The 16,978-nt window shown below is 45.7% G+C and overlaps 1 protein-coding gene across 1 annotated transcript in view; it reads left to right on the forward strand.

Moving 5' to 3' along the window:
• The window catches only part of EMC7 (ER membrane protein complex subunit 7), a 76,697-nt gene that overhangs the window by 36,746 nt on the left and 22,973 nt on the right, over positions 1-16,978 (forward strand). The window contains exon 4 of the mRNA XM_078659342.1: positions 8,441-8,521. Coding sequence (XP_078515468.1) covers positions 8,441-8,521 — 81 coding nt within the window. The remainder of the gene's footprint in view (positions 1-8,440; positions 8,522-16,978) is intronic.

Here is a 16,978-nt window from a genome sequence, read left to right on the forward strand (position 1 = left end):
CAGATGATTTGTCTTTTAAGATTTTGAAGAATTTTGTGGCCACACAACGGTGAGGTTTGGACAAAACCAAACCAGCTGTTTGTCCTAGCCAGTCTGTCTGCATGTGAACTTGTTTATGGGGCCAAACTGACTTCTTGATTTCTGGTATGATGTACTAAGTATGGTTACTAAGTATGGTGACTAAGACAGGCTGCTCTGGATGGCGTTTGCTGCACCTCTTGTCTCGTAGTATCTTCGATTGGGTATCAAAAGTGGCGCCTGTCGATCAAAGCACCTTAAGTTAGTTCAGCTCTTGCTGCGTCGGACTCCATTGACTTCAAGACCACGTGTTGCAGTGCTTGTGTTGTGCTAGAGTTGATTAATTTATTCCCACATAGTACACTGCAAGACTGGATCAGTTTACTTTGGCAGCCCACAAAATACTGTGCAGGGTCTTCCAGGAATGCATACTTCAAGCCTCTTCCGGATGCTGTTGAGGAGTTAAAGTTGCCAAGTCCGATCTGCACAGTTGATGCACAGGCCATGATCCGTCGAGGAGGGCTCCGCAACCTCTCACCGATGAATTGGAATGGATGAGGGAAAGCAACCTCTCCTTTCTAAACGGAGATTATTCTCCTGTGAAAGCTAAATCCATGCCAACTCCCTCCACGGCTGCCCCATACTCTGACCCAGTACTCAGGCAAACAAACCTCCGAGTCCTCTTTGATCCTACGCTCTTGGTCACTCCAAGTGAGCGAAGTGACCAGGAGCGCTCGCCCTATGATATGATTACCAGTCACAACAGGGTTAGGATTGTAGTGCACCTCGTCCTCTCATTGGTACTGCCTTGCCTCAGTTATTGGTAACATGTACACAAAGGACTCCGGAAGGAGTGTTTGTCAGCCCCTACTGGTCGAAACACGAAGTCAAGTCAAAAAGGCTTTATTTCGATAAAAATTATCATAAAAGCTTCACAGTAAAAATACATAAATTCATTTGATTTAAAAAAGAGAAGGAACATACAACAATTTAATTACAATCAGCTTTAAAAAATATTGATTTTCATATAAAAGAAGCTTTTCATAGGTGATTAATTAAAAAGGAATTAAACAATTGCTTTAAGCCTTTTACTTCTAATACACCAGGCCCATGATAAAAATTTAGGGAGAGTACAAACATACAGCGGGCGAGAGTCTTATATTAAAATGCGTAGTGCCTCCACATGGTGCCTGGTCCCCAACAGGCGGCACAGATGCTTAAGCCATTTTCTTCTTGGTAGGGCATACTCCCAGCACTCAAACATAAAGTGAGCCACTGACTCTTGTCTAGATATGCATATTGGGCAGAACTCTGTGGTTTGTGCTGGCGGTTTCCACCGAGATGTGAAAGCATACAGAGGAAGAGTTCCAGTTCTAAATAAATTTAAAATAAAGGGCCCTATCAAATGGTTTCTCAATAATGTCTAAATAGAGTTCCCGAATTGGTAGGTCCTTGAATTTCCAAAAATCCTTCGTGAGTCTACCCAATGTGCAGTTGGTACTCCGTTGGGTCAGAATCCAATTCCAATAGAGACTCTTGAGCGTTGCCTTTGGGGGAGAAGATCTATTTACCCAGGCTTCACTTAGGCCCAAATTGCGCAAGAGGGATTTCATATCTCTTAGCCATTTGATTCTGTGCCACCCTGGTGATGACATAATTTCTGAGAGCCCTTGCGCATATTTAGCAAGCTCCGGGACACGCCACAGCCGGGCCCATACCAGTAGGGGCCGGAACTTAGCTAGATCTCCAATAGGTCGACATCCTAGATCAAGCATTAATGGGGCCATAGGAGTGCCTTGGGGAAGTGACATGATGGCCCTACAGAACTTCCTCTCAGATCTTGACAGTTCATTGGTGATACATGAGCCCCATAGCTCTGCCCCATAAAGAGCAGAGCTAACCCCCCTTGCTGTGTAGATTTTCAATAACAGGGGCTATAGGTCTAATAGGTATACAAACATTACCACGCAACTTTTACAACGACCTACCATTACCACGCATTTTTTACAACGCAGGATCCATTACAACGAAATACCATTACAACGCATGTATTTACAACGCAGGTACCTTTACAACGCATACCATTACAACGTAAGTATTGGTAAGTATATAATTTTATTAAAAATATTATAAGTTTGGGTTTTTGGGTAAAGGGGTATTTTTAGGGTTCAGGGTCAGTTTTGGGTTTTTGGGTAAAGGGGTATTTTTAGGGTTCAGGGTCAGTTTTGGGTTTTTGGGTAAAGGGGTATTTTTAGGGTTCAGGGTCAGTTTTGGGTTTTTGGGTGAAGGAGTATTTTTAGGGTTCAGGGTCAGTTTTTAGTTTTTGGGTAAAGGGGTATTTTTAGGGTTCAGGGTCAGTTTTTAGTTTTTGGGCCAAGGGGTACAGGGTAAAAATTAAGTACAATTACATTTAAATTACATTAAAATAAATTAAATTAAAATAAATTAATTAAATAAAATTAATTAAATTAAAATAAATTATATTAATTGTAATTAATTTACATTAAAAAAAATATTATAAACTTACCAATACTTACGTTGTAATTGTATGCATTGTAAAGGTATCTGCGTTGTAAATACATGCGTTGTAATGGTATTTCGTTGTAATGGATCCTGCGTTGTAAAAATTGCGTGGTAATGGTAGTCGTTGTAAAAGTATGCGTTGTAACGTCATACATCCGGTCTAATAGCACAAGAGCGCTGTTCCTTCAGGAGAGCCCCTGTTACCCTCTTGTGGGCTAACAGCATTTTATCGAAGTGAGGGGCCCACTGCAAATTGTGCGACAAGCGGATGCCTAGGTAATCAAATACTTCTACCCTCCCCAAAGGTACAGCATTCAACTTCGGGGGACATGCAGGTTTTTTGGGGGGATTCATCACAAGATATTTTGTTTTATCGGTATTGATTACCAGGCCCCGTTCTGTACAAAAGGACTGAAAGTTGTTAAGGAGTTTTTGAAGACCCATTGGGGATTAAGATAGCAAGAGCGTATCATCGGCAAAGAGAAGAGTAGGTATACGTTCCCCCGCCAGGGATGGTTCATCTGAAGGATCTTTCAGCAGGTGCTCGACCACTCTGTTGATATACAGGGAAAAAAGGGTGGGAGCTAGAACACATCCCTGGCGAACCCCTCTCTCTACCGGGATACTGCTGGTTTTCTCTCCCTCTGTTCCCCATCTTATCTGGGCAAAACTATTCTCGTGAAGCCTTACGAGTAACGATAGAATATAGTGTGGTATCCCCATATCAGCAAGGACTCTCCAGAGGGTCTCCCTGGGTACAAGGTCAAAGGCAGTCTTTAAATCGATAAATGCGAGATAAAGACTGCCTTTGCCTATAACCACCACCTTCCAGTACACTAGCATCAATCTGAAGGCTTGTTCTATTGTGCCAGTGCCTACTCGTCAGAGAGGATATTATTATCGTTAATCCATTCCAATATTCTAACCAGCAGAACCTTGCCGACTACTTTTTGGTTTATGTCCAACAAGCTTATAGGTCTATAGTTGGACGGGTCGTCCCTAGCACCTTTTTTAAAAATAGGGACGACCTCCGCCCCTTTCCAAGATGTGGGAATCGGTGCACCCCTGCAGATGGCAGTAAGCAGGCAATCGATAAATTTCCCCCATTTCGGGATGTCTGAACGCAGCAGGTCCCCTGGAATGCCATCCGGACCGGCCGCCTTTTGGGGCATGATGGTACTAATGGCATACTCTACTTATTTTATTGAGAAGTCTGAATCTACTAAGTGTGCCTCCCGATCCTTTTGGGTCATAATTGGGGCCATCTCCCATCCCTGGTCGTCCTTAGGTGTATCTATGGTATTATGACCTGATTGGCGAGTGTATAGTTTAGAGAAATGGTTAACCCACGCTTGGCTAGTGATGTTGCATGTCATGAGGTCACTGTCTGGTCTATTTCTAGCTCTAATTGTGTCCCAGAAACACTTTGGGTCTTTTTTTGTGCTTGCCTTTTTTAGAATACGCCAGTACTCTTCTTCCCACTCCTTTTTTGCACATGCCAGTATTCGCTTGGGCACTTTCCTGGCATCCTGTATCAAGGTTTGAGATTTGCCTTTAACAGCCTTAATCAATAGAGACTTTGCATGCCTACATGTAGATGTATACCAGTCATGCTTACCCCTAGGATTCCGGGGTACCATATTCCTCCCCGCACACCCCTTTTTCAGGAATACGTCCCCTATAGACCTAAGCGTTGCCTCAAAGATGGGTGTTGCCCTTCCAGTTAGCAAGGCCGGATTGATAGTATCCAGTTCCGTTTGTGAGGCCATGAGTAGTTCATTAATAATATCAAGTTTGGCTTCATCAGTAGAGATTTTATTCCACTTCAGGCGTCTTCCACAGGAGGAGACAGAGATTTTGTGGACTTGTTTAGGGGGCAATACAGCTGATTTATTGGGCCAAGGATTTATTAGGGATAAAGAAAGCGAATTGTGATCGCTTTCCACAGTAGGTAGAACTGCCATGTCCTGCACTAATCCCCATAATTTAAAATCCAACAGAATATAATCGATCCTTGAAGTGTGATTAACTCTGTTGAATGTGGCAGCACCTAAGCGGTCTGAAGTTGTATGGCCATTTGTGGCTCTTAGGCCAAACTCCAGTGTCAGAGCATTTAACTGGATTGCACTATGAGACCATCTTTTAATCGGGGGAATGGTTAGAGCTGGAATACCCCATCTAGCGTCATCCTCACCCAGGTCCATGATGTCATCCGTGGAGAGTGGCTCATAAGTACAATTAAAATCTCCCGCAACTAGAATTTCAGCACCCTCAACATTTTCTCTAAGTTCTGCTTCAAGAGTAGTTACTATCGGGGACATGGACCCATGTTTAGTACCTCTAACATAAATATTGTACAAATCGAGGGTTAACCCCCTACGGGAACCTCTCAAGGAAATTCCTAGGATATCTGGACTGTTAATCTGCTTAGGTGTTGTACGGAAATTGAGGGAAATGCTTACCCAGATGAGCAGGCCCCCCGAAGGGCGTCCCTTCCCGTTTTTGGCTTTTACTGCAGGCACAAAGTATGTAACGTATCCCACAAGATGGAGTGGTTCTAGGCTCCAGGTCTCCTGGAACAAGCAGATTTTGTGCGCCTCCACTAGATCATTCCACTCGGGTGAGCCCAGTTTCCTATGAATACCTGCTAGGTTCCAGCTAAGAATCTTTAGTAAACCCTTGGAGTCATGACCATTATTATTTTGGGGGCCCAGACAATCAACTAAGAGCAAAGATGCAGTTAGAGGTATGGGCTGAACTTTACTGGACACTGGAGCAGAGGTAGGGTAGGGGCACAAGATTGAAGTTTCCTTCATCTTGTACCCTTCCTCCCCCAGTCTCGTGTCCGATAACAGGGTGTTAGTTTTCTCAAATGTGAGTCAGTCCACCTCATCCAGAGCACAGAACCTATTCCAGTGTGCGATCTGAGATGGAAAAGGATCAAACTCAAGGGTGCCTTGCCAGGGTGATTGCCATTGATGGAAACTCTGCTGGGGTACTTGCTGATAGGCCCTGCTTATAGGTATTCTATTTCTGTGGTTTTACCTTTGGGGTATGGACGGGTAGAAGCATGAAAGATGCAAAGGGTGGATTTGTGTATTGGTTCCACTGGGGGGTGCATTACATATATAGTTCACTGCCGCTGTGTCTCTAAAGTTGATAGTTATGATGTCCCCTGATATTATTTTTATGCTTCTGCCTATCCATTCCCCTCTTCTGACCGTGAGTATTTCCCCAGAAATATTTGGAGGTAGGGTTCTATTTAGCTGTAACCATTGTACGCATTTATTTTTTAGCTCAATTTGGGTTTCCTTTTTTCCCTCCTTCATGGGTGGCACTCCTGTCAATACAGCCACAAAAGGCAAGGCTTCAGGCGGCAGATTGATTGTCTTAAAGCGTACCAGCCTTTCCTTTTCCTCTTTGTTTTTTATTTGAGGAGTGGCTGTGCTTGTACTTTTTTTTTAATTTTGGCCAGTTTTATCTTTTGAGACTGGGGGATTTCCATTTCCTGACTTCGGTTGGGCCTGCGGAATGGTACTAGCAACACTAGGATTCGGGGCTGCAGGGGCTTTCTTCCCAATCAGAACGGGTTGTTGCGTTGCTTCCTTAGACTTATTAGCTGAGGAATGGGTGAGTTGTATAGCCTTGTCTTTTGATGGATTGTTGGTAATTCCCCCTTTTAGCCCCCCTTTAGGTAGTATGCCATCATTTCCCGTTTGCCTATTGGGACCCGTCCCTTTAGTGTTTATTAGGGATGTCAATCTGTCAATTTTTGACATAAGTGGCTTAATATGGGCGATGATCATATCTTCAAGGTCTGCCTTGAGGTCAGCTACCATATTTGCTACCCAGCAAGGTATGCCTGGTGTAGAATTGGTAATTGGGGCCACTAGATTGTGATTTAGCGTGTTGTGTTGGGCCTTTTTTTTTGCACAAGCTACACTAGCTTTTTTTGGCACTGTATTACTTGGGTTCAACTTCCCACCATCCTGTGAAGAACATGAATTAGGCTGGGTATTTTCTATGTCCCCTATTAACTCAGTGAGGGGCTGAGCACACGGGAGCTCAGCGAAGGAGGAAGTAACACCGAGACTTAGATCTAGCTCATCAGTAACGTCTATGGTTGTTACCGAGGGATCATCTACTACATCTTGTGAATCACGCTCAAGTGTTGTCGGTGGTAAAGACATCCTCCTTTCTGTGTTGGCTATTGCAGTGGATACTGCCCCTATGGTCTGTTGCAGCATTATATCAATTGCCGTGAGTGTGGGAACTGGTTGAGGGGCAACCACCTTTTGTTTGGTATTTGACCGTAGGGTGGGCATCCTAGTGGTTTTGGTTCCCTTCCTCATGCTACGTCGAGTCAGAAAAATATTGGTGGCACTTGGAAAGTATCTATTCGTAGCTGGTTCTAGCATTAGTCCACTCGCATAAAATGAGGGGAAATCGGTGCATGCAAAAGTTAGTAACAGTCAAGAAGTACCTACTAGGGTGTAAGAGTGAAGTTAGGGGGGTGGCCCAGCCCAGCCTCAGAGGGCCGTAGAGGGCCCGCCCTTTGCCCGGCGTCCCGCGAGACGGGGATAGCGTTGATTTTAAGCGCCTCCTGGCGCGCAAAGCTGTGTCAGGGTGCCGCTAGGGCTGCTGGGGATTGTGGTCCTCTGCCCCGCCCACTCTCCGCTCGGCTGCCAAACTCCGCGGTGGAATCAGGAGTAAGGCGGCGGGAGGCGGGCAGGCACATCCCCGTGGCGTGGTCCCCCCAGGCAGCAAGTGCAGACAAGTAGGGATTCTGGCAAGAGTTCCGCAAACAAATGAAGAGCGAAGTAGCAAGAGTAGTCTAGGACAAGAAAGCGTGCCACAATGTGGGCCCATTTGAGCCTCACATGGCCTGTCTCTACAAGAGAAGGTAACCTTTGGGATCCTTTGTGTTGGCCTCAAGACTACTGGTCTTGAATTCCGAACGCCTAAATTAAATCACAACTGCAAGCCATATCTCGACCAGAGACTGGCTGCTGATAACGGGATCTACCCACAGCTTGATCCGTAGTGCTGCCTCTCCTGCCCATGTTACATGAATCCTTTCTAATATGAATATCATTTTTTTATATGCTTTTATTTATTTATTACTACGTACTTTAATGGTCAAGTAATCGAATAAAGTTAAATTGCGATTGAATCCTTTCTTTTGCCTGAATGGATTGTTGATGGCTGAGTTGAATCCCAGACTCGCCGTTGAATCCATACTTCTGCTTGTCCTGGCCATATGGCTGTGTTGTATTTGAATCCTTTGTTTTACCTGTCCTGCACATATTACATGGTTGTATTGTATCCCAGCTGAATCTTATGTTCTGCCTGTCCTCAACATATTGCATGGTGGTGTAGTATCCCGACTTGCAGCGGAATGCTTTGTCTGCCCTGCGCGTGCTGCTGTTTCCAGCGTGCTCTTTGCTGCCTGTCCTGTCCATATCACGCGGTGCTGTTACATCCTGGCTCACAGCCGAATGCTTTGTCTGCCCTGCGCGTGCTGCTGTTTCCAGCGTGTGCCCTTTGCTGCCTGTCCTGTCCATATCACATGATGGTGTTGTATTCCGGCTCACAGACGAATGCTTTGTCTGCCCTGCGCGTGCTGCTGTTTCCAGCGTGCTCTTTGCTGCCTGTCCTGTCTGTATCACGCGGTGCTGTTACATCCTGGCTCACAGACGAATACTTTGTCTGCCCTGCGCGTGCTGCTGTTTCCAGCGTGCTCTTTGCTGCCTGTGCAGCCTCCAGAAGCTCCTCCCCGTCTCTCCTCATTGGAGCTGTAGTTGTGGTCCTTTTTATCCTGCATGTTGTATTATCTCCGTAGAATGAGAAGTGTGGCCCCTGTGCGATGCCTGGAATAACTCTCCTTCTCTCCCGACAGGTGATGATGATGGTGCTTCCGCTGCTCATCTTCGTGCTGCTGCCTAAAGTGGTGAACACGAGTGATCCTGAGATGAGACGGGTGAGTGCTGTGACTGATCTACTGAGTGTCTTAGTAAACAGTGTTGTAGATGGTCCTTCTACGCCAAAGGGTCTGCTATGAACGCACGATTCTTCCTGGCTACAGACCTTTTCAAATGCTCAACAGCTTTATTTACTGTTTTTGAAGGAGTCCAGGCTTTCACGGAGGTCTCCAGCTATCCTTCGGTAGTAACAGATTCACTCCTGTTTTGCTCAGTGAACAGTGCTTCTGTTATTTCAGGTTTAAATAACTGATTGTAAGTATTAATCTGAGCCCCCATTACTTCATGCCCGTGAAGCCATTACACGGATTGTCCGCTTGAAATCCAGTCTAAGCAAAGTGTTAGACAGGTTTTTCTTTTGTTTGTTCAACTGGCGGCAGGTCCCTTCTTCTTTGAGGCCATTTAAAGATCTCTTTGGTCAATAGTTTGTACATTTTACTAAATTGTCTTTAGTTTAACTCTGCGATCATGACGTTGACCCTCTCCTATCAGTACCCCGCGTCCAAGAAGCACCTGGCCTGCTCTCATGCCCTCATTGTGCTCAAATTCAAGTTTATTACTAAAGTGCGTAGTAAATAAAAACCATTACACTTACAAAGAAAATAGAAAAGTATTTTAAAACAGCAGGTCTTTTACACTTATGTTTGCATTACCAAACAAGCATTGGCATAGCCAATAGTTCTCGCCTTTGGGATCTTATACGTTTTTAGCCATGCAACAGTTAATGTTGTTGCAGTAAGGATATTGTGCTGCATAACTAAATACTTATAAGGTCCCCAAGGCGAGATCTATTGCTATGCCAATGCTTGTTTAATTTGCATGGGAGACTGGCCCCATGCACATGATAGCGAGACGTTGCCATTGTTTCCATGCAGTATCAAAGGCACAGCCACAAGGCTAAGAAGTAAGCACAAGACCTGCTGACAGTAAAAGACGGAGCTGTATTTTCAAACCACAGCTCTCTTTTGCTGATGCGCTCTCCTTCAGTGACTTGAAGGTTACTATTTACTTTCAATAATGAAACAACCAAGCGCCTTTTTAAAGGGAGGGAGGCCTCGGTGGCATAAGGACTGGGCAAGAAGGATGACGTGGTATTTTTCATTTAGGGCTGGGTGTTGGGCATTGGAGGTATAGGGATCACGGTGATAGGAGTAATAATCTTGATTATATGATTGAACAGGCTATTTATTTATTTCCGTGGGCATCTTAGATCCTTTTGGTTGAAGAATAGTTTCAGTTAAGAAAGTGATTCTAGGTCATGAGATGACATCAATAACTTGGATAAGAGTGTAAATGGAATGAGTCTCCATTGACCAGATCAAGTACAAATCACATTCTTTTGAATCCCATAGGACTCTTCTTAGTAAATCAAGCATTTGTCTTATGATGGAGGGGAGACGTTAGTGCAAGCTTTGGGTTCATGCAATGAGCTTACCCTTTATTAGCAGTATGGGCATAAAGAACAGATGAGAGAGCGGGGTGTGCCCACTCCGGACCCGGGGGGCAGTGACACCAATGACAAGTGGCTAAGGTCAGGATTGCAGAATGGAAACAAGCCAAGGATTCTAACAGGGGTCCGCACTTCTATTCATCCAAAAGTTAGGCACTTAGCCGCTCTTTTACTATTCCCTACAGCACCCTCTGCTTCTTGTAGAATTGAAAGCATGAAGAAGTAGCTTGACTCTAAATTTCTCACAACAATGGTTGCATTAACATTCAAGGGTGTGCTTTGCCTAAAGAAACCATTTTATGATAGATTTGCATGTGGTCTTCACAAGAGTGAAATGTTGGAGTAGACTCTCACTAAAGCACATTGACTAATACCTAAAGCATGTACGAGCCGCCACCATCCGCCGAGGCCACAGCAGAGACCTCTTCCATCCGCAGCAGCAGTCGAGAGAATAAAACAGGAGCGTCTAAGCCCATAAACTGTATTCTTTAGAAACGACAGAGGCCACCTACAAACCACTAGGTGACCGAGCAGTACCAGGAGCACCTTATGTGACTGACTGCAGTAGAGCGTGCCTGAGAGGAAAAGAGGAAGTGCGAGCAAAGAGAGCTAGAGAGAGAAAGAAAGAGAGAGATTGGAAAGTAGGCAGAGAAAAGGAAGTGAAAGACACAGGCGGAGAGAATGACAGATAAGAGGAAAGACACAGAGAAAGAGACAGGAAGAAGACATACGCAGAGACGAAAGAAATAGAGAGGGAAAGTGAAAGATGACGAGAGTGAGAGGGGTGAAACGTAAGCTCAGAGAGACAAGCGCGTGTGCCTTTCGCTGAAAGATTACAAAAAAGGCGTGCAGGCTGCAGTGGGAGAGAGGAGGCGAAGGGGTGTACCCCCAAGTGGTGCGTGCACGCTGGGGCGAGCAATTTGCTCTTTTTCAAAGCACTTACTCGTGCTTGTGGCGTGCCGCTGCGCACTCCCGCAAGCTGTATGCCGCCACAAGCACGAGTATGTGCTTTGAAAAAGAGCTGCACGACGGCTAAAGGTCTCCTAAGCAGCGCATGCGCAATGCGTAGGCGAGACCTAAAAACAACATAAAATAAGTGTAAGAAAGTGGCTCTGTATATACTGGACCAAAGTAAGGTACAGTGTGTACAGAGTTGGCAGTCCCCAGAGGTTTGGCAGTGGCGAAAGTCCAATCTGACCTTACTCTCTAAAGTGGTAGCTTGGTCGAGCAGTGAGGCACTATCAGAAGCAGAGGCGCAACTAGAGACAAATTTCGGGGGGGGCTAAGAAAAAATTTCGGGTGGGGCTAATTCTTCCAGCAGTATGCAGAGTGGAGATGCAGGGGCTCTCTAAAAAGGGGTGAAAAAACAACAAAGCCTCATTAACAAGCAAATGGTCTTTTAAAGACCTGTGAAGTACTCGGGTGTGGCTGTGTTTGTGCCCGGGACGCTGTCTCAGCCGGGCTGACACACACGACAGGGGGGAGGGGCTGAAGCCCTTTGAGACCAATGGGCGTTGCCCGCCTGGAGAGAGCCCAGAGATGGCTACATATTACACATTAGTGTTATGTAGTTTTATATTACATCTTGGTGTTGGGTAGTTAGCTTGAAAACCCTGTTTAAAATGTTTAGGTTTTATGTACTTGCATGAATAAATTGTTGATGTAACAGTGGGCAATGGCGAGGGACCTCGGATTTATGTGATACAATGGCTGCAGGGTTTACCACATAATTATAGATTTACCACAGTTGCCATATCATTTTACTACCTATTCTTTAGAATTAACAAAGAATGTTGCTTCTAGCTAATGATGATGTAGCCTTGCGGCTAGAGCGGTGGACCTTGGACCTGGGGAACCGGGTTCAAGTCTCAGCAACGATGCTAAACATCCTGTGATTCTGGGCAAATCACCTTATCTCCCAGTGCCTAACCATGAATGTGTACATCTGTAACGAAACTGGTGCTCATGTACAGCGCTCTGATACTCGATGTCTCGGGTCTAGTTTGTGCTATATAAAACTCTAAAAATTAAAAAATATATATATAATGTGCCACCTAAATTGCAATTTTTTAGACACAAATTAGATAACCTTGCTGCATAATGTGGTCCCCAAGCCACATACTCTTAATACTCTTCACAATGTAAAGCTCCGCAGAGTGGTTTGGGGGGGATATCATTTTGATGATGAAATCTATATTCAATGGCAATCCCTGTGAAATATGGGTTCGTATGCTACTGCATTGTGTGTCTTTGTGAACTCCATCTATCCCCAGACATTTATAATCCTAATTGGAACCAAGGAGAGAGCCACCCTCCTCGCAACTTCCCCAAACAGACAGAGTGCAAAAGACAGAGACAGTATCTAAGGCCAAAATGTGACGCAAATCATGCCTCTAGGTCAGCAAGGGCTTGTAATTAAGAGTTGCTGCCACCAACAAGCAAAGGTGAGACACGTCATGCACTCACTCTCTTCTGCCTTGAAGTTGCGGGGGCTGTTATTAACTTCAGACTGTATTAATATAACTGCATCTACAATGGCCCTCCAGCTTCACGGCGCAATCGGTGTCAGATGGCCAGAATGTCTCACCTGTCTCAGCGTTGGGTAGAAGCGATCATGGTACAGCAGCAGCTCTAAAGCCCTTCACTGGTTACCAGTTATAAGATGGGATCCTATTCAAACTGGACTGCTGGATGTATACATGTATACACTGCTGTAGGATGAATACATGTACTTGGTCCTCCTCTATCTATCCATCAGAATCTCACTCTACTGTAACATAAAAAATCTAGTAACTCAGGATAAATTGTTTTTGAAAGTCCCACAAGTCAACTTTAACATTAAGGCTTCAGAGCTTTTTCTGCCCCAGGCCCTTCTATCTGATGGATTGATTGAGACCATATATGAAGCGCTCACAGCTACTTCAGTAAGCAGTGTTGCAACGCTCTGAGGAGAGTGACCGTGCCAATCAACTCCGTAAGATCTGGACTCTCTCCGAGAATTGCTGAGCTATCCGTCCAACTTGACTTGCTTTAAGAAGGCACTAAAAACACATATTCTGGTGTTACGGACCCACATAAGACCCGCACAAAGAGTCCCCTTTGTAGAAGTGCTTGTGTGAGAAGTGGCCTGATAGGCAGGCAGGATTCAAGCAGCGAGAGATACCACATTCAATCACAATATGGAATGACCTGACCCCTTATGAGAAAGGAGAACACCATATCACGAAATCCTTGTTTAGTCATTTTAAAGCTCTTCTGTTTTGTGCATTTATTTAGTAAGGCATTGGAGTGCTGTAGATAGTGGTAGCAATAGGGAGAGGAAGCAGGCCAATGTATGAGCCCCGCTACCTTGTCAATTTCTCCTACAGGGAGAGATCTCTTTCAATGTCCTTATATTATGTCAGGTGGCATACGAGACTCCTTCTGCTGCCACGGGGCCTTGTGAATACATCACACAGACCAGTCAGCGAGCCAGCCCAAACCCATTAGGGCGCACTAGAAACCCTTTAACCGATCAATACGTCGCTTCTCTCAGCCAATGTTTCCTTAACTATTTTATTATACAAATAAGAATGGCCGAGATGTGACTTAATATGCAGTGTGTGCTATAGAAGAGCATTCCCTCCGTGTTGTCAGAGCGGGAAATGTTTGAGCACTGCGCGGAAGACTCAGAAATGTTACTATCCACTGCTAGCGTGTCCACTCCTCGTGATCTTGGATCTGCACGACTGCGGCACAGGACATGGACCCCCATCATCTCGGTGAATAATGTCTCACTGCTACAGACACTCCTCAGATATGTTGTGTCACTTATGGTGACGCTGATGGCAATGCACCGGCTCCTCCCTGTGACGTTCTGTCTAGACCCAGACATCTAACAGCGGCCTTGATGTTGCAGTTTTATTTTCGAGCACTTAACTGCCCGGGCACAACAACAGCAAGAAACAGGCCCCAAGGCACAATGATGCCATCTTGTGTAAATGGTAGTAGAGCTCTGATGCCTAACAGGGCCTGGTTCATGCTGCAGCAAATTGAAAAATAAATACAGAAATACAGTCCATAATTCCCATGTGGCAGCACTCTGACTGCAAACAAGAGCTATTCTTACTCCCAATATTACGTCACGGTTAACACTTCAAACACTTCACATATAATATGAATGCAAAGGCTTTGCCTCATCTAGTACAGCCACTAAGATTGCAAGTTTTACATTCCTGCGCTCATGTGATGTTTTGGCAGGCACAGCACAGATTATACTGTCATTTATTTACACCTCATCCCCCGCGTCTTCCAATTAAAATGCCCCAAAGACAAAACAGTTGCCGAAGGAAACTGTGTCAGCCCTTCTACTGTAGTGAAACCAAAGCGCCATCAAATATTTACCAAGATGCGCTGCATATTCAAGGAGGAAATCGTCACTGTGCGTTTAGCTCACCAAATGAACAAGTCCACTTTTATGGCAGAGCGTGCCTAACCCACGTCATTTCCTAATTGTAAGAGAGCTGCCATATGTAAGCAGGTCTGCGTCGGGTTTTCTTTCTCAAAAGCCTCATTTTCAAGTAAATGGTCTTTCAAAGACCTGTTAACTACTCGGGTGTGGCTGCAATTAGATGCTCGCCAGCCCCAACCCGCGAAACTGTGTCAGCCCGGGCTGACACACACGACGGGGGGGGCTGAAGCCCCGTGAGCCCAATGGGTGTTGCGCGCCTGATCAGAAGACAGTGTAAAGCATTTGATGTACACTCAGTCAGCAAATGGTCTCACACACTCAAGAACTGAACTCTAGGCCAATTGTTTTGTATCAAAATATATAGTTGTTTTATTTTAGAACCAACAATGTATCAAAAATATACTTTCTCAGAATGAGTTACTTTAGTTAAATACTTTGCAAATAGGCAATAGACTTTTAAGTACAGTAGTTACAGTTGTTGCAATGGGCAACACAATTTGAAACACAATGCCACATTGAGCTCAATGGGAATTGCTAGTTAAATGCAATTAATTACCTTATGGATTACAATTCTAACCACAGGACTGGATCCTAGATTCAGTCCTGGGACATCTCCTGTAAACAGTTGAGTAAAAGCGTTTTGGTTACAGTAGTGATTGTTAAGGAATATTATTGTATTTTAAAAGTTGACACTTAGAAACTTTTTCACATAGAATCACCAATATTATCCTATGGGAGGAAATTCACTTAGCAGGTAAGTAGTGTTATCGTTACTTTTTCTTACTCTGAGTTGGATCCTGAATGCATCTCCTGTAAACAGTTGAAAGAATGCGTTTAAATCATACAGGCGATGGTTAAGGAATATTTGTAGTTTGTGAAAATCGACACTTGGAAACTTTTCTGGTGAAAACCAGACAATGGTTTCCTATGGAAGGAAATACAAGTTACTGATCAGATAAGTACGGTTGAAATTACTTTTCAGGGTCCGTGCTGGGCTAAAAGATGCAGCACTGGGTTCTCTTCTGATAACCGGTGAGTAAATCGGAATTCGTCGTTCAGCTGATTTTAGGTGAATATTTTAAAGTTCCAGAAATCCACACTTAATAGAATTTCCAAGTGAAACCAGTCAATCTTACCCTATGGAAGGAAAGGGAGTTCTCAGCTTTGGGGTAAGTTTTCGACTGGCAGAGTTAAGGTTCCAGGCATAGACTCGGGGGTCTCCCAGGGTCAGGTTGGTACAGTTGCTACACCCTCAGAGGCACAGGGGCAGCTGGGTGCAGAGGTAGTTAGGCCCAAGGTTATCCTATGAGAGGCAGGGGGCCTGCGGTTGGTGGCTGCTGGCTAGCAGGCCACGCGGCTGTGGGAGCTGGGCTCCGGGTCACTTGCTCAGGGCGAATGGGGAAGTGGATTAGGACAAAGGTTGCACTGCCAGGGCCCCTCGGGCAGCTGGGTGCAGGGTGCTTTTGAGCCGTCGAGCGCTCAATGTTACGGAATGGAGATCTTGGACGGTGAACAAAGGCTGCAGGCTCGACGACGGCGACTCTTAAGGAGCGACCAACACTTTGAGGGGTAAGTTGGGATCTCGGAGGATAGGTAGATACCCAGGAGTTGGGGACGGGGGGTGCTGCGTGCAGGGGTGTCTTTTGACGTCGGGGAAATCTTTCCCTCTGCTGGTTGCGGTTGGAGGGGTCTCCTGTTGAGACTGTAGGTGCTGTCTGGGTCGTCGTCGAGGGTCCTTGGGCACTGGATTCCAGATCAGAATCACCAGGGGGATGTCCTCCGGGTCTTTGTCCACTCAGGAACAGGCCGGGCTCGGCGGGTGCAGTGTGTGCTGGATTTGCGGTTCCTGGCTGGCACCAGAGGTATTGCTGTTTGAGCAGAACCACTGCTCATGTGAGTCCCAGTCTTTAAGAGGTTCAAGGCAGGCAGGTCCTCCGGGGTTTTCAATGTTGCTGTCCGCATTAGATGCTGGGATTTAGCAGGAGCAGGTTCAAGGATCGACAGGCCTGTAGGGCTGGGGCCAAGTCTGTTGGTGTCGTCCTTGTTAGCATCTGCACGGCGGGTCTTCTTCTTGATCTTCTTTCTTGTTTTCGAATCTGGATCTGAGGAAGGAATATTCAGGGTGCCCCTAAATACTAAATTTAGGGGCATTACAGGTAGGATAAGGGCGGGGACCAATGGGTCCCTGTCCTGGCGTGAGTACACCCCCTATCCGGCTCCTCTCCTGTGGGAGGGGGGCAGGAGCCTATCTCTGATTGGCCAGGGCTCCCCATCCTCAAGATGGCCGGAGCCCGGAGTTGTGCTTCAACTCCCCTCTCCCACCTGAGGGGTGGAGTTGGCACAGGCTGTCAACCCCCTTTCCTCACGTAGGGTTTCCTGCCAGAGTAGGGGTCAGAACTGGTGGGGGCCAGTTGCTGAGTACAACAAGTGACCTGGAGAAGCTCGCAAAGGCGGCATGCCTTGGAAGCTTCCTCTGCCCATCCTGGGGGATGAGGCTTGGCACCTCGTCCCAGGATGTGCTTTGTTGCAGGCCCAGGAGAGCGCGGGGCTCTCCAC

Source organism: Lissotriton helveticus, chromosome 9, assembly GCF_964261635.1.
Source record: "Lissotriton helveticus chromosome 9, aLisHel1.1, whole genome shotgun sequence".
NCBI classification, from domain to species: Eukaryota; Metazoa; Chordata; class Amphibia; order Caudata; family Salamandridae; genus Lissotriton; species Lissotriton helveticus.